General features: G+C 39.9%; 1 protein-coding gene across 8 annotated transcripts in view; it reads left to right on the top strand.

The window, feature by feature from the left end:
* Positions 1 to 23,875, top strand: part of LOC101425659 (zinc finger protein 879) — a 106,888-nt gene that overhangs the window by 73,904 nt on the left and 9,109 nt on the right. For all 8 annotated transcript variants that reach the window (XR_009182313.2, XR_009182315.2, XM_058283440.1 and 5 more), the window contains 2 exons: positions 17,501 to 17,627; positions 18,141 to 18,239. Coding sequence is in view for 6 of the 8 variants with exons in the window: in XM_058283440.1 (XP_058139423.1) it covers positions 17,501 to 17,627; positions 18,141 to 18,239 (226 nt within the window). In the remaining 2 variants the exon portion in view is untranslated. The remainder of the gene's footprint in view (positions 1 to 17,500; positions 17,628 to 18,140; positions 18,240 to 23,875) is intronic.

The raw sequence follows: 23,875 nt of genomic DNA, 5'->3' as shown, positions 1-23,875 counted from the left end.
GTGTAAGCTCTCCTGAGTGTTACGAGTTCTGCAAGTTGAACTTCTGGAGGGAGGCTTCTGCTTTGAGCACATGCTGTGAGGTTATAATAGTACACTCAAGTTGCTGATGTCCTTAGTCCTGAAACTGCTTTCAGTGGTAAGCGTTTCTAGGTGAGGGCAATCCAGTGGCTGACCTGCGAGACTGGGACAGCTGGCATAGACTTCCATTATTTGTAAGCAGTCATGTTTTGGCTCCTCTTGATTATTTGGTTGCAAATAAAATAAGAGACAGCTTGTAGCCTCATATTTGGATTGTCTTGGTGGAATAGCCTGGCATTTTCCTAATCTTTCAGAGGTAAGCCAGTACGCCCCCCCCCACCCCACACCCCATTTTCTTCTAGGAGGGGTCATTGCTTTAGGCTGGAGTTTTACCTGAGTTGGTTTTGTAGTTTTGGCTCATTCCATCAGCCCATACTTCTGATTTTACCTTTAAAAGGATGTTTTCAGCTATCTCAGAACTTCCTCTCTCAGATGCAGCAGGGCGTCCTGGAGGGCGCAGGCCTGCTCTGGAGGCGCTTTTAATGCTCAGGGTCTCTGCTGAGGAACTTGTGCTTTTCGTTTCCTTAGTTAGCGTCATCCAAGCAGAGGCCTGGGACACTCAGGCATATACAGAAAACCATGTTTGAAATGAATATTTCCTAGCTGGCATTCGAGAGGCTGTAAGAAAGGCTTGTTCCTAGAGGCTCTAGGTACTCCCAATTATTTCAACTTTTGTGGGGAGAGAATCCCGTTTCTGATTTAAAATGGAGTAAGTAGCTTTCGTGTCGATTAGAAGGTCTGTGAGTCGTCTTCGCACTAGGGTAGCTACCCGGGGCTCCTGGTGGGAAGTGGTGATGTGGTTGTCAGAGTTGGAAGGTGCCCCTGCGCCCCGTCATTGCTGGGCGCTCTGAGCCCTGGAACGCGGAGGCATTTGTGTGTGGGTGTGTGCGGTGCCTGGACCTCCCTGGTGGGGTGATTCAGGCTCTCCTGCTTCCAGTGGCCTTCTCCCTTGTGGTAGGCACGTTATTGTGGCCCTAAGGGACAGGTTAGCCTTGGTTTAGTCATTGAGGGCCCTGGACCTTTCGTCCGTCTTCTCCAGTTTTGTCTTGATCCTGATAAACCTTGGTTGATGGCTGCTCCCAGCAAGCAGCTGGAAGTTTCGTCTGCCTTTCTTGGATTTGATCCTGATTGTTAAAACCCTGACTGCCGTCTCAACCAGTTGTGGCATAGGCATTCCTAATCTGCCTTCCGGTTTTTGTAATTTTTAAAAAATATCTGGAGCTCTCTAATAAGAGTCACGTTACTTATTCTCATATTATCTGGATGTTCAGGATCTAAGTCAGTGTACTGCCTGTATGCTTTATTTATTTATTTATTTTTAAAGATTTATTTATTCCCTCTCTTGTTTACACACTCTATCTCCTCATTGTGTGCTCGCCTTCTTATTTATTTACGTATTTTCTACCTGGTTGCAGCATCGTCTTTTTGGTGCCTTGCTTCGCAGCGCGGTGGCCTGCCCCTCAACTCTCTGTGCCGTGTGGGGGCCTGAGCCTCCCTGTGCAGGTCTGGGATGACTTTTTTCTTTGCTTTTTAACCAGGAGGTCCCGGGAATTGAACCTGGGTCCTCCATATGGTAAACAGGAGTGCAGTTGCTTGAGCCACAGCTGCTTGCCTGTGTGCCTTAAATATTCACTCAAGAAAAACAGGGGTTTTCATTTGGTTCTTGTTGAATTTCCTGACCTTTAAACTTCTGGTTTCAGGACCCCTTATTGTAATCCAACATTTATATACCTTTTATCCCTGTTATAGGAATGGCCTAAGCTCCTGGCAGCTGGAATGGGCCGTTAAGCTGTAAGTTATATAGTCTATTAGCTTCTTTTTAGCTTTTTTTGAGGACCATCCTACCATCCTACACTCCTCAGGAGCGAGGAGAGTATTTAAGAGTGCTCATATTATGAGGAGTGAAAACGGAAACAAATTTTCCATTTTATTGGGGTCATCGCAAAATGAAGGCATATTATTTTTCTAATTACATATAAGTCAAGTGGAGAAAGGAGAGTGTGCATGGACAAATCCTTTTGGCTTGTCTTGATCATTAATTTCAATTGGAATTGGTCTCAAAGAAAATGGCTCCCTGTGGGACTGAGTAGCTCCCCAGCCAAATCGTGTGCCCTAATGGGTGTGCGATGGGCTCTCCTTCCTGCCCAGGAGGTGAAGGAGGGCTGGATGATGACCTGCTCTGAGATAGAGATAAGGAAGCATCCGCCTCCTCTTGTTTTCCAACATAAGGAGGAGGAACAAAGTGAAATTCTAAATCGTGGAAGTTCCTCCTCTGGATTAGGGTCAAGCAACACCTATTTAGTATGAGACTTAGGATTTTCTGACCTTTAAATAGTATTGTTTTTAGCAGTCAAGTTTTGAGAATTCTGTGTCTGAATCATAGTATATTTCTTTTGTAGAAATATTCTTATTTTAAACAAATACAGAAAACATAAGATATTTCACCCTGTTTGTCTTCACTCTTACAAAATAACTCTAACTGCCAAATGGCGTTGTGGTTACGAGACCCGTCTGTGGGCCATTGTTCTCCGCATTTTAATTTATATTGAAGTAAGCAGTTGTACAAAGAAAGATTCTTTTCTTTTTCATTGGTTCATAACTGAATGTTGACCAATTATCACAAATACGGTTTAGAGGCTGCAGCAATTTTGGTGATGCTATTAACATTTCCCATGATTATAATTCCTTCTCTTAGCGCCTTAAAAAATATCTTATAAGTTAATAAGAACCCGACACCTCAGAAAACCAGACCTATGTGAGTACTTTTGTGACTTGACACTCATAAGCCTTAGGGTCCATACCTGACAACACAAGAGAACTTGATCAAGGTGGGACTCATATCCTCAATGTTAATCAACTGACAACCAGAAATCAGATTATGTACTGACTTTGGCACAAGAGCAGACACAGTGTATCGCCTGCTCCTATTAAAAATAGCGCTGTGCCTTAGGGCCGATAATACTGACAGGAGTCAGAGTGTGTTCGGGCTGTTGAACCTCCAGGCTAACTGGTCTGGTGGCCTCAGGGGTCGGCGGCTGGAAGCCCTTGCCTCACCAGGGCCTTGAGGCCTTGGGCAGGAGTCCTTACGGCCCAGTCTCATCTGGGCGCCAGTCGAAGTCACCCACGTGAGTCCTTTTGTCTGCTGCACATAGTGCCAATACAATGACACCAGTATTCCGAGAAAAGAAAGATTTTATTAGCAAGGGCCAGTCCAGCAGAGAATGGAGGATAGTAATTTCCTCAAATCAGTCTCCCTGAGCTGAAAGCTCTGCTGACTTTTAGGTGATTGTGTGGGGACTGGTTTCATATAGTAAGGCAGACAGAATGCGATGACGTGGGGTAGGAGGTGGGTCCTAGTTGACTGAGCATGCACTGTCTCAAAACATGCTTGGTCATGTTGCGTGTAAGAAAATGGCCATGTAGTGTTGGCTGTGGGCATGATTTTCACTATTAGTAATGAAGGCAAGGTAACTTTTACGTCAAGCTTCTCTTAATTACACATGTCCTAGTGACCAGAACCAGTTTTTTTCTAGTTCTTAAGTATAAGACAAAAACAGGCTCCAACCCGGATCTTGGTATTCAAGCATCTCATAGTCTCATTACTATGCATTAGGTGAGCTAAGTTTCCTCTTAACATACATAAAGGGAATAGAGTTTTAAAACTAAGGAGCTAGAAACTATTAAATCAGAAGGAAAGGTTACTTCTCTTGGGTTAGTGAAATGGCAGCTTCACAAAGGGGAGAGTCATTTACAAGGTTTTTCTTACCCATTTTAAGTGGGAGGGTGCAGTTTAAATAGAATTCAATAGAAATTAACCATATACAGAGGTTATATTAGTCTGAAATAATCATCACAATAGCAGGTCTTAATTAGAAATGACTATACAAGGGTGAGGTCACTTTAGCCAGTTTCAGTAATTTCAGGTATTAACTTTTTTGTTTACTTATACAATACATATTTATTGGTTTATTGGGCCCTACTTGGTGTAAGGTGATGTGCTAGGTACTGGAGATTGTTACCAGCATGGTCACTGAGCAAAATTTCTTTTTTTTTTTAATTAGAGTAGTTGTGGTCTACAAAAAAAATCATGCAGAAAGCACAGAATTCCCACAAACACCCCTCTCACACACACGGTATTCCCTGCTATTAACATTTTGCATCAGTGTGGGACCTTCGTTACTCTTGATGAAACAATAGTATTATAAATATGCTATTAATTTTAGCCCACTATTTACATTCGGGTTCACTCTTTGTGAATTCTATGGTTTTGTGTGTTGGGGTGGGGGATAACTTATATACAACCTAAAATTTCCCTTTTTATCCCTTTTCAAATACACAGCTCAGTGGTCTTAACTACATATGCAGAGTTGTGCCTCCATCACCATCATCCATTGCCAAAACTTTTCCCTCATCCCAAGCAGAAACTATAAACCACTTAAACATTAACTTCCCTTTTCCCTCCCCCACCCAGCCCCTGGAAACCTGTATTCTCGTTTCTGACTTTATGAATATGCATATTCTGCTTATTTCATATCTGTGATATCATACAGCAAGGTATTAACTTTTGACTATTCTGTAATATACTGGAAAAGTAAGAAGAGAGCATCTATATAACAAATCATTTGTTCGCCCTAAACCCTCAGTTTAGTTTTCAGCTTCATTTTCACTTCAAAATAAGCTGGGCACATTTGTGGATCGCCTAAGTCACTAAAACTATTTTAACATGAGGTGAAGGAGGACAGGACTGCGCCCGTCAAGACCCTGGCGATCACAGCAGCCAAGATGGGGCTGCGTTTAAATTCCTGTGGTTCGGTCTCCCTTGGGCCAAAGCACGAAGGGCCAGAAGACCCCCTCAGCACACATTTGTGGAGCACATACTGTGTTCAGGACACTGCGCAAGGCCTGGGGATACAAAGGGGAGAGCTGTCATTTCCATCTTTAGGGAGTTCACTTCCAAGCCCTGAATGGGACTGTGGGCAATTTATTTTCCCATGCCTCATTTTCTCATTTGTAAGCAGGGTTAATGCTATATATACCTTAGAGAATGGAGCGAACATTAATAACAGCAGTAATCACAGACACATTTACGAGGTGCCAGATACTGCTGTTAGAACATGCTGGATTCCTTAGGTTCTTTGGCTCAGTCACATGAAAGAGTTTAAGAACATGTCAGTTTAATTAGGCTGGTAAAAAGAGTTTATTGAGAAAGGAGTGAGAAGAGAAAAGTACACCCCCGAAACGTGGATGTGGGCAACCTCCAGGCAAAGAGGCACACGGGGGTGGGGGGGTGGGGGTTGCCTCTGTTAAAACCCTTCCTCCCTCCTTCCCTCTCCTGATGTTGGGGAGGGCCCATCTCTTTGCTGTCCGGTTGGGTGCCTTACAGTCCCCGCACGCGTCAGCTCCCAGGGGACCAGTGAGGAGGCCTTTCTGTTTGGAGTCACCCAGGACCGGTGGGGAGGCCTGGTTGCAGGTGTCCGGGGCTTCCCCTTGAGCCCAGAGCGGCCTGGGGTCCTGGCGGGGTCTCAGCCGTGTTCTCTGTCAGGTCCCAGCTGTGACTCGTCTTCCTTCTTGCCCTGTACTAACCTGCCTCAATACTCTTTTATTATGCACAAAAAAGATTCACTGTTCATGTGTTAACTCGTTTAATGCTTCCAAGAGTAAATACCTGCATTTTACAGATGGGAACGCTAAGGCACAGAGAAGCAAGTAACTTGGTTAAGGTCACACAGCTGGCTCGTGCCTTCATACAAGACTACTTGTTGGCATTATGAGAACGTCCATGCAAAGTGCTTTGAACAAGCATGGTACATATTAAGATAAATGTTAGCTCCTTCTCATATTAGTAGCAGCAGCACCTTTTTTATGACTTGCCAAACCTTACATTCCTCACTTCACTTGGCTAGTCTTTCCTTTGATTTTTTTTTTTTTTCTAGTTTATTTCAAGATGTAGCATTTATATTCTAAGAGTGAAGGGCTAGAGAGCTCTGATGTGAATACTTTTCCCTGCCTGACATAGTTATCTTTTTTTTTTTTTTTTTTTTTAATTTTTTTTATTTTTTATTGACTTTGTAATAATATTACATTAAAAATATATATGTGAGGTCCCATTCAACCCCACCCCCCCACCCCCCTCCTTTGATTTTTTTAATTATAAAGAGTTGGGAATTTTAGGAAACCAAGAGATGAAGATCAGCCAAAAGGCAGTGCAAAGCAGCCCATCGCTACCCTGTGCCCAAAGGTAAGACTCATTACTGTGTGAGCTTTCCAACACTCCAAACAGGAAAGACTGGCTTGGTTTTAGATAAAGGCACATGAGAAATGTTAGTTTGCAACCCACAGCCAGTTTTTATGGAAATGCAATTCAATATCTAACCCTTTTTTTACTTTTTTGGTGTGTGTTTGTTTTTGTTTTTGTTTTTGCTTTGTTAGGAGGCACTGGGGACTGAACCTGGAACCTCCCATGTGCGAAGCAGGCGCTCAACTGCTTGAGCCCCATCTACTCCCCTCTTTCCCTTTCAATTAAGTCTTTTGCAACCCATTCAGTTAACCTCTTTGATTCAGCTCAGTGGCAAGATCTTATCTCAATTTCTTTGGCTCATTCATGGTGCTCAGGGGCAACTTTTTCTCGCTTTCTGTTGGAAACATTAAATAGCCAACAAGCATGATTTTTGGAAAAAGTAGAATCTTAAATGATTTTACAAACATTATTTGTAGTGTATGATTTCTCTTTTACATGGACTTAGTGTTGATTGCTTAATAGGTACAGATTCTTAGTTACATCTCTTTTCCTACAGTAATGGTTTTTAGTATTGTCACCGTTTCTTTTCTTTTTTTTTAGATTTTTTAGATTTATAGAAAATTATAAAGATAGTATAGAGTGTTACCATATACCCCACACCCAATTTCCCTCTTATTAACATCTTACATTAATGTTCATTTATTACATTTAATGAACCAATATTGGTGTTACTTATTAAAGCCTATACTTTACTCAGATTTCTTAGTGTTTCCTTAATGTTCTTTTTCTATCCTAGATCCATCTGGTATACCACATTACATTTAGTTGCCTTGTCTCCTTAGGCTCCTTGTGTTGGCTCTTGTGTCAGACTTTCCTTGCTTTTAATGACCTTGACAGTTTTGAGGACTACTGGTCAGACATTTTGTAGAATGCCTCTCTGTTAGAACTTTTTTGATGTTTCTCTCATAATTGGACTAGATGTATGAGTTTGGGGGAGGAAGATCATGGAGATTAAGTGCCATTCTCATCACATCGTGTCAGAATTGCACACTAGTTACATGACTTACCACAGTTGATGTGAAACTTGATAGCCTGGCTGAGATAGTGTTTGTCATACTTTCTTTCCCCACTTTCCCATATTGTACTCACTGGAAGGCAATCACTACACATCTCTTACACTTAAGGAGTGGAGAGGTATATCCCACCTCCTCGAGGGTGGAATATCTACATAAATTAGTTAGAGTTATGCACAGAGGATTTGTCTCTTGTCCCCATTTATTTGTTCAATCATTTCTATAAGTATGGACTCATAAAATTTTTATTTTCTGCATTTGGTTATAATCCAGTACTATTTTATTTTTTGCTCAAATTATTTCAGCTTTAGCCATTGGGAGCTCCTTCAGTTGGCTCCTTTGTCTTTCTGACATACTCTGGTCAGTGTGGATTTTGTCTGTTTTGTTTGATACTTGATTATTTTCTAGCACTACAAGTTGGTCCTTTTATTGGAGAATGGTATTAGAAAACAAGATCTGGGCCCTGCCCATCCTGGTGTCTACCATGCCATCCATTTACTTGATCTAAGTTCAGTTGCAGTTTACATGTATAGCAGTATCTGAATTGTTAACCAGTATCATTATGGGAAACAACTTATCAACCAGAGTACAGTGTTTTATTGTTTTTATTTGTTTGTTTGTCTGTTGTTTGCTTTTAGGAGGTACTGGGAATTGAACCCAGGACCTTGTACATGGGAAGCAGGCACTCAACCACTTGAGCTACATCCACTTCCCCCAGTGTTTTTTTTTTTCAATCTTTATTCTCCCTCAACCCTGAGATTGCTCCCTTGTCTCTTTGCTCATTGTTTTTGCTTGTTGTCTGCTTGTTGTTTGTTTGCCTTCTGTAGGAGGCCCTGGGAACCAAACCTAGGATCTCCATGTGGGAAGCAGGTACTCAACTGCTTGAGTCACATCTGCTTCCCCCACCAGTGTTTTTGTTGAGTTCCTTTTGCCTTTAATATTACAGATTCTGCTCATTTTCGAAGTACTTAGGTCAGCACTTTTTTCCCCTCCCCCTTTATGAGGTTGTCTCATATGTTTGTATTACTCTCAGATTTGTTTGTCATAGTCCTCATTCCATCTTGGGATTCCCCAACTTCCTAAATGATTTTTAAAGGTTTACATACATTAAGTTTCATTCTTTTGTATAGTAAAATTTGGTGGGTTTCAATAAATGCCTAGTGTCATGTATCCACCATTACAGTATCATGTGGAATAGTTTCACTGCCCCCCAAATCCCCTGTGCTTCATGGCTTTTTTACTCTTTTATGTATCAATTATTCTTCTTTTAAAAAACTTCTTATGCTTGCTATAGAGGTTGCAATATACATTTACAACTAATCTAAGAGTACTTTCAAATGACACTGCATTACTTCATGAGTAGTACAGGAGCATTCCTGGGGGAGCATTGTGGGAATGCAGTAGAGCAGGAAACTTCAGGAATCAGCCCATTTACCAGAACAACTACCAAACAGGCAGGAACTGTTGGAGTCAAGTATTTAGAAACTCCGGAGTCCAGTAGAACACTGTGCAGCATCCAGAGAAGAGATAGGAGGAAGAGGTGGTAAATCACAGTAACTACTAGTAACTCGCTCCCTCTGTGCGGCAGTTACTGTTGCCCCGTCCTCACTCTTGCGGCAGGCGGCGGTGGGGCCTGGCCCCTGGAACAGCTTACTGGTGCCAGAAAAGGACAGAAAGATCCACTTGCCCAAGGTCTGGGGTAGATGCAGGTCGATTGCTCGTCACAGCTTTTTAAAAATTTTAATAAATTTTATTGAAACATATTCATAAACATACAACTGATGGAACGTGTACAATCAGTGGCTTTTGGCATAATTGCTATTGTGCATTTATCATTGTAGTCATTTTCATGACATGTTGGAGAAAAAACCCCTGCTCCTCTCAATCCCTCTATCCTTCCCCTGCCGTACATAATTGTTAATCAATTTCTGTCTCTATAGATTTATTTGTATTGACATTTTGAATAATGGAGTCAAACAATATGTAGTACTTTTGTGTCTGGTTTCTTTCTCTTAGCCCACCTTCCCCCCCTTTTTTTAAACCATTGATGGAAGGATATATATATCACTATTGTGTACACTCCATAGTTTGCTATAGTTCTGTTTTTGCCCAAATATCACCCTAATATTAACATCTTGTAACATTAACATATGTCTGTTTTGTTTTAGAGAAAGACAATTCTTATAAATGCACTATCAGTCATACCTGTCGTCCACAAGAGGGTTTGCTGTGCTATACAGTCAGTGTTGCATCTTTTAGCTTCCCTTCTAGCGATACACCTGACCTTACCCTTTCTCTTTCAACCACTACCATATCCATACATTAGCGCTCGTAATATAAAATACTATAATGTGCTTTGTGCACCTCTATCCATTTCCAGACGTTTACAGACCTTTTTACAAATTCTGAACAACTTAAGCCTCAGCTTTACATTCTTTATCCTCACTCTCTCTTCTGGTCACTTATATTCCAACTATTAACTCCATGAGTTTGCTCATTTTAATTAGTTTATATTAGTGAAATCATAAAATATTTATCCTTTTGTGTCTGGCTTGCTTCATTGAGCATGATGTCCTCTAGGTTCATCTGTGTTGTCATATGCCTCACAACTTCATTTTTTACAGATGTATAATATTCCGTTGTATGTATATACCATGGTCTGTTTAACCATTCATCAGTTGATAGAGCTGGGTTTTATCTTTTGACAATTGTGATAATGCTGCTGTGAACGCTAGTGTGCAGATGTTTGTTCGTGTCCCTGCTCTCAGTCCTTCTCGGTACATGCCTCGTAGTGGTACTGCTGGACCACATGGCAGAGCTGTATGTAACTTCCTTAGGAACCGCCGTTCTTCCACAGTGGCTGTACCATTCTACATTCCGCCAACAGTGAGCAAGCGTTCATATTTCCCCACATCCTTTCTGATCCTTGCCATATTATGTTTTCATAAGTGGCCATTCTAATAGGTGTGAAAGATGATACCTCATCGTAGTTTCGATTTGCATTTCCCTAATAGCTCGTGATGTTCTATTAGTCGGGGTTCTCTAGGGAAACATTCAACAGGAGATATCTGTAAATAGTAGGAGATTTTATAAAATTCTGTCATGTGGCTGTGGGGATGCACAAGTCCAGATTCTGCAGGCAGGCTGCAAACCAGGGGCTCTGATGAAAGTCCAATGAAAGTCCTTGGTGAATTCCCAGGAGGCACTGGTTATCCAAAGATGAGCTGGGAAGTTCTTTCTCAATGCTGACATCACTTCGCCTTTTAAGGCATACAACTGATTGGATAAAAGTCACTCATTGCTGATGGCAACCTCCCTGGTTGATTGTAGATGTAATCAGCCATCTGTGCAGTAAACTCACTGATGAAGTAAAATCCATAAATGTCCTTGTATTACAGTTAGCCCAGAGCTTCCTTGACCAAAAAACTGGGCACAGTTACTGGCTGTGTTGACAAGGTAACCTAACCATCACAGCTGTTGATCATCTTTTCATCTGTTTTTTTACCATTTGTACTTCTTTTTTGGAAAAATGTCTATTCAAGTCTTTGACCCATCTTTTAATTGGGTCATTTGTCTTTTTAATGTTGAGTTGTAGGAATCCTTAATAAATCATGGATATCAAACCCTTATCAGGTATATGTGATTTCCAGATATTTTCTCCCATTGAGGCAGTGCCTTTTCATCCTCTTGACAAAGTCCTTTGAAGTACAGAAGTGTTTAATTTCGAGGTGGTCCCATTGTCTATTTTTCTTTCACTGTGCTTTAGACTTGACTTCAAAGAACCCACATCCTTCTCCCAAAGCTTGCAGATGCTTTTTCCTACATTGTCTTCTAGTCGTTTTCTGGTCCTGGCTTTTATGTATAGGTCTTTGTTCCATTTTGAATTGATTTTTGTATAAGAAGTGAGTTAGAAGTCCTCTTTCATTCTTTTCTATGGATATCCAGTTCTCCCGGCGCACCATTTGTTGAAAAGACTGTTCTGTTCCAGTAAAGTGCACTTTGTAGGCTTGTCAAAAATCAGTAGAGGTGAGGGTCTATTTCTGAATTCTCAGTTTGATTCCATTGATCAGCATGTCTGTCTTTATGCCAATATCATGCTGTTTTGACCACTGTAGCTTTGTAATATACTTTAAGGTCAGGAAGCATGAGTTCTCCGACTGTGTTCTTATTTTTTAGGATGCTTTTTGTTGTTCAAGGTACCTTTCCCTTCCAAATAAATTTAGTAATTTACTTTTCTGTTTCTGCAAAGTAGACTCTTGGAATTTTGATTGGGATTGCATTAAATCTGGAAGTCAATTTGGGTAGAATTGACAACAATATTTAGTCTTTTAATCCATGAACACAGAATGACCCTTCATTTGTTTAGGTCTTTGATTTCTTTAATCACTGGTTTCTGGTTTTCTGAGTACAGGTCTTTTACATTCCTGGTTAAATTAATTCGTAGATATTTGATTCTTTCAGTTGATGTTGTAAATGGAATTTTTTCTTAATTTCCTCCTCAGATTGGCCATTACTATTATAGTGAAACACTACAGATTTGGTCTCTCTATCTTGTATCCTGCACTTTGCTGAATTTGATTATTAGCTCTAGTAGTTTTTGCATGATATGTCAGGATTTTCTGAATACAGGATCATGTCATTGAATAGTGAGAGTGTTACCTCATTTCTGATTCGGTTGCCCTTTATTTCTTTTTCTTGCCTAATTGCTCTAAGTAGATTTTCTAGTGCAAAGTTGAATAACAGTAGTGACAGTGGGCATCCTTGCCTTGTTCCTGATCTTAGAGGGAAAGCTTTCAACCTTTCTCCATTGAGTGTGATGTTGGCTATGGGTTTTTCATATATGCCTTTTACCATGTTGAGGAACTTCTATTCCTGTCTTTCAAAGTGTTTTATTGATACACTAAAAGAATAATACTCCATGATCAAGTGGGATTTATCTTAGGTATGAGATAAATTCGCATAACCAAATTCTACATAACCAAATCAAGTTGTAGGGCTCACTGCCCAATTTTTAAATTTATTACAAAGCTACAGTAATCAAAACATGTTATTGGCAGAAGGATAGACATATAGGCCAGTGGAATCAAATTTCAAGTTCAGAAATTAACCATCACATTTATGGCCAACTAATTTTTACATTTTTAAAAATTATCCCCCCTCTCCTACCGTGGCTTTTTTGCATGCTCTCTGCTCTCTTTGTCCATTTGCTGTATGTTCTTCTGTGTCTGTATTTAGTTATTTCCGCCCCCCCTTGCTGCTTGCTTACTGTCTGCTCTCTGTGTCCATTTGCTGTATGCTCTTCTTTGTTGTTTTGCTTGTCTCCCTTTTTTGTTGTGTCCCTTGCCGAGTTGATACTCCGTGGTGCTTGCGGGCTGGGCGGTGCTCCGCAGCGTGTGGGCGAGCCTGCCTTCCCAAGGAGGTGGTAGGTGGGAGCCCAACTGATTGAGTCACAGCCACTTGCTTCCCTGGCCAACTGAGTTTTGACAAGGTGGCAAAGACTTATTTGGGAAGGAATGGTGCTGGGGAGACTGGATCTCCATTTGCAAAAGAATGATTGTGGCCCCCCATCACACAATCTTCAAAATCAACTCAAAATGGATCAAAGACCTAAATATAAGAACCAGAACTATAAGACTCTTAGAAGAAAATGTAGGGATGGTGGTGAAGGTAGCACATTTCAAATGTAATTGACAGTACTGAATTACATATTTGAATGTGGTTAAAAGGGGAAATGTTAGGTTTTGTGTATAGTACTAGAATAAATTAAAAAGATCCATGAAACTATATAACACAGCGAACCCTAAATTAAACCATGAACTATAGTTAATAGTATAGCTATAAAACTGTGCTTTTGTCTGTTGTAACAAATGTACCTCATCAGTGTAAGTTATAAATAATAGAGTGGTAGGTGGGACTCCTATTACTTAGGCGTAATTGTTCGGAAAGCCCACAGTTTCTCAAATTAAAAGAACAAAAAACAAACAGAAAGGTAGTTTTCCTCGCTCTTCCCATGCATCCCTTATGACACTGCCCGTCATACATTTCACTCCTCTGTATTCTGTAGTCACCCAGTACATTGTTGCTGTTACTACAGTATACAGTCTCTTTCAGGTCCTCTAAGAATATGAAAAACAGAAGATTTTATTTTATCTTCATTTATGTAGGCTTCTGACCTATATTATTTTCCATCTTCTTGATCAACTTCGTTTAATAATATGTCTTGCAGAGTAAATCTCCTGGGGATGACCTCTTCAATTTTTGTTTCCTGAGAAAGTCTATTTCTTTTCCCTTTTGGGATAATTTTTTTCTGGATATAGAATGCTAGGTTGGTATTTCTGTGGTTTTTCCCTTCTTCTTTCAAAACTTTAACTGTTGCATGGTTTCTGATGAGAAGTCCACTGTAATTTTTTTTTTAAACAAATCAGTTTTATTGATACATATTAATAAAACATACAATTCATCCAGTATGTACAATTAATGGTATTTGGTATAATTATATAGTTGTACATTCATCACTTCAGTCATTATTACGGCATTTTCATTATTTCAGTAATAATAATAAAAATCAAATAAGCAAGACAATTCTTCACCTCTCAGTCTCTCCACGCTTCTCTTTTTTTGTTGTTTGTTGTTTTTTTCCAGGCTTCTTTCAAGATTTTGTCTTTGGTTTTCTGCAGCTTGAATATGCTATTCCTTGAGGTGCAGGCTGTTGAATTTTTCCTTATTTATTTCCTAAAATATATATATTTTCATAGTACTGGAATAGAGATTGCTGTATCAGTCAAAGTCCAGCCAGGAGACAGAAATCACAGGACTTATTTTAACAGAAATACTTTATAAAGAGTTGTTTAACTAGATAAAAAATGAACTGAAAGGCTAAGAAAGAAAATTAAGTTACCACAGCAGTAGCAATAGGAAGAAGCAGCTACTACTAGTAGGGCCGGGAGAACAAAGGGAAGAGTTGAGGATTATTAACACTTAGAAGCTGAGAGGAAGGGCCTTGTGGCGCTGAAGCCCTGTGTATGGGGTGTTGGTCAGTGCTGGCCTCTCTGAGTTTACATTTCGGGCCCCGTGGGATTATTTTTTTCTTTTTTCTTTTTTTTTAGGCGGTACTGGGGATTGAACCTGGGACCTGGTAATATGAAGCTCGCACTCAACCACTAAGCTACACCCACTCCTTCCTTTTTTTTTTAATTGGAGAAGTTGTGAGCTTACAAAACAATCATACATAAAATGCAGAATTCCCATACATCACCCCTTCATCAATACCTTACATTGTTAAGGAACATTTGTTATAGATTATGAATATGATCAGACTCTTATCACTAACTGTGATCCACAGTGTACACTTGGTATATTTTCTCCACACCCCCCCATTGTATTAGTATTATACGTTTATTATAGTTCATGAGCGAGCACTCTCCTACTTGTACTGTTAACCACAGTCCATCTTCCACCACATGTTCACTGTGTATACAGTCCATGCCTTGTACATTGTATCCAAAGTATACACTCGATTCTACAGTCATCACCCCAGTAAATCTTTTAACATTTTCCATAGTCTGGAAAAAAACCCCATACACCCCTACTTTTGATCCTTAGCCTTGATATAGTACCTTATCTGAATATGATGCAAGAATATAATAATATTGCTAATAAGTATAGTCCATAAGTTATATTTCTTTTATTTTTCTCATGAATTACAGTATTCTTACTATCTTATAATAGTGGCATACATTTGTTCAAGTTCATAGAAGAACATTCTTTTATTTGTATTATTAACCACAATTCTCATCTACCTTTTTGGGAAAAATTTTTGTTTATTTTTTGAGGTATTGGGGCGAGGGATTGAACCGTGGACTTCATATGTGGGAAGTCAGTGCTCAACCACTGAGGTACAAGAGCTCCCTGGTACATACACTTTTTGGGCTGATAGTTCAGTTTCAGGCAATTTATCTTGTAAATATAGATGCATATGTACCCAGAGAGATCTGTCTGAAAATAGTTATTGGGCCTTGTTTGTGATAGCAAAAAAGCAGAAACCATCTAAATATCCATCAATAAGGGAAATGGTTAAATAAGTTACAGTATCTGTGCAGTGGAATATATCATACAGCTGTAGAAAATAATGAAGTTCTGTATATACAGATGTAGCAAGATCTATAATATGCAAGTAAAACAGTATTCAGAATTTTTGCCTTAATGAAAGGATACATGTATGTATGTGTGTATATGCATAACACAGTTCTGAAAGGAAAGAAAAGAAAAGAAACTTGTTGCCAGCTACCTGTAGGATGGATCTGCTAGTCTTGGGTAGGAGGGAATACTTACAATCTCATTGCATGTTCTTTATGTTTTTTGTTTTCTTTATCAATGGCTATTTTGCTTGTGTATAAAAAATTATCAAAACACATGTATGTGTAATTGGATGTGGATTCTGGAGTATATTGTTAAAATATGAACACAAGTTGTCTGTGAGTAATAAGGCTTTGTGTGATTTAAAGTATTTCCTTTTTTTTGCTGTCAGTATTTTCTGAAGTGATTATGTATCTAACGTATGTACTTCTAAAATAGCTAATGAAATTTAAAAAGAAAAAGAAAGCCAGTTTTGCAACAAGTGTTGGAATGCCCGGGGAGACGGGACTAGACAGAAATAGAGCCGGGATCCGCGCTTTCTAGGAGCAGGAGGCACCCAGGAAGCCCTCCGCGGGCTCCGTGAGCAGCCGCTCCTCCTGCCTTCCCCCCTTCTCCAGTTCAGACGTATCTCACATAGTTCACAGCCTCTCCCTGTAAGGCTCTCTGCCACGACCTCTGGGTTTTAGAGGAGATTATCCCTAAGCCTGCAGCGAGAGCTGGGCTGAGGCAGGATCCCACGTCACCTTTTCCAGTCCCCGCAGTGCCAAGCAGCCCTTCTCAAAGAGGCCACGACCCGCACCTAGAACTTAGTAAAATGGGGTTACTGCACAGACAGGTTTTGGCTTCCTAACATCTAAACCAGCTTCCTTTGTCTGGGTTATTCCCCTTTTCTTGATGCTTCGTAGGAGACAGAGCCACCTCACATTCTGGAAGCCAAAATTATTACTAACTTGATTTTCAAGCATCCCTTAAGATAAGGTACAAGCTTGTGACCCAAGTGTGGCCAGTCAGCTGTGCATACGGTCGACTCTGAGTCAGGAGCTAGGGGTGCAAAGAAGCAGATACAGCGTCAAGTGCACTCTGGTGCCTGGTGGCAGTAGCCGTCCCTTGGAGTTTCTAGAGGGAGGAGTAGGGATGGAACAGTAAAAGAAGTGTCTGTGTCGTGGCAGTGAGAGTGCTGATACAGTTGTACCAACTACCTTTTAAACGTGACAGCAGCAGCCGTGCTCCCACGAGTCTGGTTCTCCAGGGTGGTCCTTGCTCTGGTCCAGAATGCAGAGCAGGTTGTCCTCTGCCCATCCCTCTTCTCCCAAATGGTAGTCTTCATCCTCAGTGGGTGGCCCCTTACAACACAGCGTGGAAGCCTTCCTACTGGCATTCAGGTCCTAGCTCTACTGCTTCGTACCAGTACTAGCTTGGGAGAGCTCCTGAACCTTTCTAAACTCTACTTTAGCTGCAAAATAGTTTCGTAATAGTATCTTCCTTGTAAAATTGTTGTGAGACTAAAATTAGGTATGTATGTGAAGTTTATATCATAGTCCCTAACATGTATGTACTCAATATTAACTGCTATTAATTTGCTTTATGTCTCAGAAATTCTTTTATGTATATTCTGTTTTTTTTTTCCTTTCATTTAATTTGGATATTGAGTGGAAGGGAGGAAGTAAATATACGTTTCAGTCACCGGAAGATTCCAGGCTGGTTAAAATTCCCTGTTGGAAGGGACTCTGCCTTATTTTTTCCGTATCCCCACAGGATCCGACATGAGTCTTTGCTCTCACTGATGCTCAGTAAATACTTGTTTTATAGTTGGTGGATACCCGCCTCCAGTAGCCAGGTACTTGGTCTGAAATACTTAGCCTCCTTGGACATGTTCAGAATTGCTCGCTGCACACCCCAGTGTCGCCTTCCTCAGCCTTCCCATGACCGTTGAGAGGGTGGCCCTGGGTGACTAGGAACGCGTTTGCTGTTGCAGGAGTCGGTGACGTTTAGCGATGTGGCCGTGCTCTTCAGCCAAGAGGAGTGGCAGCACCTGGACCCTGCCCAGAGAGCCCTGTACCGGGAGGTGATGCTGGAGAACTACAGCAACCTGGCCTCGCTGGGTAAGGCGGGTTGCCTGTAACGAGGGACGTGGTAAAATGACACCTTCGCGCTCTCTCTTGGGATCATGATTTGGAAGTTTCATACCCTACTATGCCCCCTGGGGAAGGCTGAGTCTCTGTAAAGTAGAAAATGTTCATTTTGTTGTGATACCCTTGATTCTGTACCTTCCCCCATCTTCTGCCCTTCCTCCCAATATCCCCATCAACCCCCAACTCCCCCTGCCCTACTTCAGTGCTCCAGTGATAAGATCCCAGTGTAGGTTCTGCAAATCATACAGGACCCTGATCTTAGAGGTCTTCGTGGCCAGGGCCCTATGTATTTTTATGAACTGAGGAGAACCCCTCTCTCCCCTTCTAGATCCCCCTCTAAAAGCTGTCGTACCTGCCCTGAAATGCTTGTGCCTCCCCCGGCCTGCCTTCTCTGCCCTTGGGTTCTGGGTGGTGAGAGCTGGGAAGGCTCTTCATGCCACTCTTCTGGCCTTTCATGCTTCTGTTTCCTTCCTTCCTCATGAGCTGGAGTATCGTTTCCAATGCCAAGGGTGATCTACCAGTTGGAACAAGGGGAAGATCCCTGCGTGGTGGAAGGAGAGCTACCTCAGGATCCCTCCCTCGGTGAGTGAGCGGCTGGGAAGTGGGCGCAAGGGCGTTTCTGTAGATGAGCAGGTCGCGAGAAGGCAGTGAGCACTCTGGAAACTCTCTTAGGAATTCTGAGCCCTCTTGAAATGCCCAGGGCCCCTGACAGAAGGCCTTTTGCTATAATGATTGTCTTTGCATCAGGCAGGTCCTTGTCTTGGCATCTTTCTTATACCACTCTCTAGAATGAGAAGCAAAGGGTTTTTCCTAGTTAACGCCAGTCCCTGCATTTTCCATCCCTTTCCCCCCTTATTTTTTTGCAAACTCACTTTCCTTCAGACATCTCAGCCTCTTGCTCTTCAAGGTTTCTTTTCCATCTGCATCCACACACGTTCATGTCTGGCAGATTTTAAATACTCCACACTTTGTGTTGTCATAATTGAGTTATAATTTTTTTCATTTCTTTCACCAACATATATATCAAAGTATCATCCATTGTCTCTCCCTTCTTAACTCACATTTCTCTTTATCTCCTCAGAGTCTGGACTTGCATTTCCCAATACTGTATTCAACCAGATCTTAGGAGGATAACCACTGTGTCATTTCTATGTCAGGGGTCAGCACACTTGGTCTGTAAAGTGCCAGGTGGTGAATATTTTTGGCTTTGTGGATCATGTGGTCTCTTGCACTCAGCTCTGCTATTGTAGTACAGAGCAGTCAAAGACAATCCTTAAATGAATGGGTGTGGCTGTGTTCTAATAAAACTTTATTTGTAAAAACAGTTACCAGCAGCTGGATTTGGCCCCACAGACCTGTTGCTGGCTCACTCCTTTTCTAGCTTAAATTGATCTAACTTAATCTAATCAGTATTTATCATAAAAGTGTAGATCATTAGAGTTGGAGGACCACTTAAAGATTACCAACAAAATTAGAGTCTAAAGTACTTTGGTCACAGAGCTAGTAAGCTGAAATGCATAGTGATAGAAACCTACATGACCAGTGTTATTTCTTTTATTTTTTTAAAAATTAGTATCTTTTAAAATTATTTTTCCTAGGGCATGCAAGGTAAATCATAGTAATTATAATCAGTGCCATTTCTTTTCACCACGTGACTTACAGATTTGCCAATATTTTGCTTCTGTCTTTGATATTTTACCTTTAATCTTTGACCTTATCTTCATTGGCATCTCTTCCCCTTATTCTCTCTCCATATTATTTTCATCTTTATTAAAATATAATTTTCTACTGATAGTTAGTAGGCAGTACAGTATAATGTTTAAGAACATGGATTGAGTTTAGGCATTCCTAATTTCAAATTACTCACCAACACCTCCTACAAACTTTTGACTTTAAGTTATTTAACCTCTTTGAGCCTTATTTTCCTCATCTTTCTGGCTCCCAGCAAAATGATCTGTTTAAACAGCTGTTAATCATCTACCTTAAGAGACTTCATTGTTTCCCCGTTATCGATGGAATAAAGTAGAATTCCTTACTGTGATATTAAATCTACTTTATAGCCTTTTCCCAGTCTTAATCAATGGCCACTTAAGCTACTGTTCCATATTCTGGCCATGCTGTGTACTCATTAATCACCTTTTTTTTTTTTTTTTTTTTTTGAGGTACTGGGAGCTGGGGATTGAACCTGGTATCTGGTATGTGGGAAGCTGGCACTCAACCCCTGAGCCATATCACTTTCCCTGAGTTGGTTTTTTCCTTTGTTTTCCCTGTAGTTTGTTCTTGTTTTTTCGGAAGGCACCAGGAACCGAACCTGGGACCTCCCCCGTAGGAGGCAGGAGCTCAACCACTTAAGCCACATTTGCTCCCTCTTTAAACATTTTTTATTTTACTCCTTCAGCTTGCACTACTTCTTCCATACTGGAAAAATTCTATCCTCTAAGATCCATCTACCCTTCTAAAATGCCACCCTTAATCTGTAGCCCTTTTCTTTCCCATTTTCCCATCATTTGTACTTACATAGCATTTTATACATACCTGAATGCATCCATGATGCAGTAGCTGTTGTGATGAATTCTAGTTATTCTTTCGTTGCTTAGTTTCCTCGCTGGATTGAGCATATTGAGAGGAGAGACCAGGTCTTTGAATTCTGTGACTCTGGCATCTGTTATTGTATTTAATATTTGTTGAATTTAATTGAATTATCTCTGTGATTAGCTCAGTGCCAGTGAGCTTCAAAATTAAATAGTCTAGGTATGTCATTGGAACTGCTTAATCTTTCAGTTTCCATTCCTTGCTTTTTCTGATCCAGTCTGCACACTTTTCCAGACATGACCATCTGCTTCCTTCTCATTATCTGCCTGTGAATTGGTAATGCTTCTTGTTATCTCTCACCATTCTCAACTCCCCTGCCAGTTCAGGAACTATACATTTGCTGTCACCCTGCTTAATTATATTTTTGTCTAATCCCTACTTGGATTTCCTTCATTAGTTAAATAAGCCTCCCCTAAACAGGTTTGTTTTTCCCCATAGGTGACTTTGATCAGACAGTCTTCCTGACCCATGGGATCCTTTTTCTACCAAATCATTCTAACTTTATTGTCCAAACTCCTTCATAAAACCATTCTTTATAAATACAGCCAATATTAGTATCTTCTTTGAACCTCAAACCTGAATCACAATCTAGTCTTCTCACCTAATGGCAAAATGGATTATTGTTTGATCACTTAATTATTTCATATTCTCATTGCTTCTAATTGTTCAATAAATGACTTACAAAGTCTCAGGAGTCCAGCATCAGAGGGAAAGAATCTCTTTTCTATTCTTTTTTTTTTTTTTTTAGTTTTCTTATACCTGGCTTTTCAAAGCTAGCTTTTTATTTTTTTAAAATTTATTGAAATATATCACTCATACATAAACAATAAATGTATAATAGTTGTGAACTTACAAAACAAACATATATAACATCAAACAAACATATATAACATCTTGCCTTACCTCCAATAACTTGCATTGTTTTTAAACCTTTTTAACTAATGATTAAAGAGCACTGTAAAAATATTACTACTAAACAGTGTTTTCCCCCTAACCAATCCAATTATTATTATCTTTATATCATTTATATATGAACATACATATTAAGTAATTAAGTGTAAAGTGAACTTGCAAACATGCATAACATCATGCAGGGGTCCCATACATCAGCCTTCCACCAACACCTCGCACTGTCATGAGATGTTTGTTACAAACTTTGAAAGAACACTGTCAAAATCTTACTACTAATCATAGTTCTTATCTTACATTTGGTGTGTTTTTCCCCCAACCCACCCTATTATTATTTTTTAAATATTTTTTTGTATGACAGAAGTTGTAAACTTATAAAACAATCATGTACACGTGCAGAATTCCCAAACAACACCCCTCCTTCAACACACCACAATGTGGTGTGTCATTTGCTGCAGATAAAATAATGTCATCTGATTATTGCCATGTCCATAGTGTACATTTGGCTCACATTTTCCATACTGCCTCAGTATCAACACAGTACATATTTTGCATAGATGAAAGAATATTATATTATTACTACTAACCACAGTCCATAGGTAACTCCAGCTGTATTTTTCCCATGCTTCTGCACATTCCCAACACCCTGCAGTAGTGATATACATTTGTTCTAGCTCACAAAGGACACTCCTGCATCTGTACCATCAACCACAATTCTCACCCACCTCTTGGTTTACTGCGCTATCCAATTCTCGAGCATTCTGTCAATTGGCATTTCATAACTAGGCTACCATTTTCAGTCACATCCCCATTTATAAACTAGCTGTTACTCACTGTGTGTTACTATCCACACTATACAGTTCCACAATTTTAGAGTAAAGCTAATTAAAACTTCTATGTACATTAAACATAAGTAGTCCATTCAGTCCTTCTCTTATCTCCTTTAAGAATCCACACCTACCACCAGGTCTTGAAATTATTTTACAATAATTTCTAGAAGTTTTATGGTTCTTGCTTTCATTTTTTGTTTTTGGTCCATTTTGAGTTAGTTTTTGGGTAAGGTGTGAGATAGGGGTCCTCTTTCCTTTTTTCAGCACCATTTGTTGAAGGGATTGTTCTGCCTGAGCTGTGTGAGTTTGACAGGCTAGTCAATAATCACTTGACCATACCTGTGAGGGTCTGTTTCTGAACCATAAATTTGGTTCCATTGGTCCATTGTATCTGTCTTTAGGCCGGTATCATCTTGTTTTTACCACTATAGGTAGGTATTATGATTTAAAGTCTGGAGATGAGGGTTCACTCTTCCTTTTTATGATGTTTACGGCTATTCAGGACTCCTTACCTTTCCAAATTTAATGATCGTGTTTTCCATTTTTTCTTTAATGCTGGTGGAATATTTTCGGTATTGCATTAAATCTGTATATCAATTTAATTGACATCTTAATGATATGTAGTCTTCCAATCCATGAGCATGGAATGTTCTTCCAGTTATTTAGGACTTTTTTGATATAACATTGAGTTGCAGTTTTCTGAATACAAGTGCTTTAAGTCATTGGTTAAGTTTATTCCTATTTTGAGTTTTATCTGTCATATTTTATTGTCACCTCTCTTTTAACACTTTCAGTTACTTTTATTGATATAATCTTCAATTCTAGACTCTCTTCCAAGCCCCTCTCTCCTGTCTTATCTTTTTAGGCTCTAGCACACCTTTAGTATTTCCTGAAAATCTGGTCTCTTGCTTAGAAATTCTCTCAATTTATCTGTGAATATTCTAATTTTGCCCTCATTTTTGAAAAAAAGTCTTGCTGGATATAAGATTCTTGGCTGGAAGTTTTTCTCTTATAGTATCTTAAATATATCATACCACTGTCTTCTTGCCTCCATGGTTTCTGGTGAGAAATCAGCACTTAATCTTATTGGATATCCCTTATATGTTATGCATTGCTTTTCTCTTGCTGTTCTCAGAATTCTCTCTTTGTCTTTGGCCTTTGACGTTCTGATGAGTATGTCTTAGAGTTGGTCTATTTGTATATTTTCGGATGGGAGTATGTTGTGCTTCTTGGACAGGGATATCTATGTCCTTCAATAGGGTTGGGAAATTTTCTACCATTATTTCTTTAAATATTCCTTCTGCCCCTTTTCCCTTCTCTTCTCCTTCTGGGGCACCCATGACATGTATATTTGCATGTTTCTTTCTGTTGGTTAGTTCCCTGAGACCTTGTTCAGTTTTTTCCATTCTTCCTTCGTCTCTTCTTTTGTATGTTCACCTTTAGAGGCCATTTCTTCAAGCTCACCAAGCCTTTCTTCTGCCTCCTCAAATCTGCTATTGTATGATTCCAATGTTTTTTAAATTTCATTGATTGCACCTTTCATTTCCATAAGATCGGCTATTTTTCTATGTATACTTTCAAATTCTTCTTTGTGCTCATCCAATGTTGTCTTAATATCGTTAATCTCTTTAGCCTTCTCATTGAATTTATTAAGGAGATTTGTTTGAACACATATAATTAGTTGTCTCAACTCCTTTATGTCATCAGGAGGCTTATCTTCTTCCTTTAACTGGGTCATAGCTTCCTGTTTCTTGGTGTGGATTGTAATTTTTTGTCTTCACATCTGGCTTATAGAGTATTTTTTCTGGGTGCAGGTTTTCTCTCTAATTTAGGGCTTCCTGTCGTTTCTTCCTTGCTGGTTATGCAGTAGAGCCAAGCATATAGTTG

This window comes from Dasypus novemcinctus, chromosome 2, assembly GCF_030445035.2.
Source record: "Dasypus novemcinctus isolate mDasNov1 chromosome 2, mDasNov1.1.hap2, whole genome shotgun sequence".
NCBI classification, from domain to species: Eukaryota; Metazoa; Chordata; class Mammalia; order Cingulata; family Dasypodidae; genus Dasypus; species Dasypus novemcinctus.
Note: the sequence above shows the minus strand (reverse complement) of the source record. Positions and strands in the feature narration are given on the sequence as shown.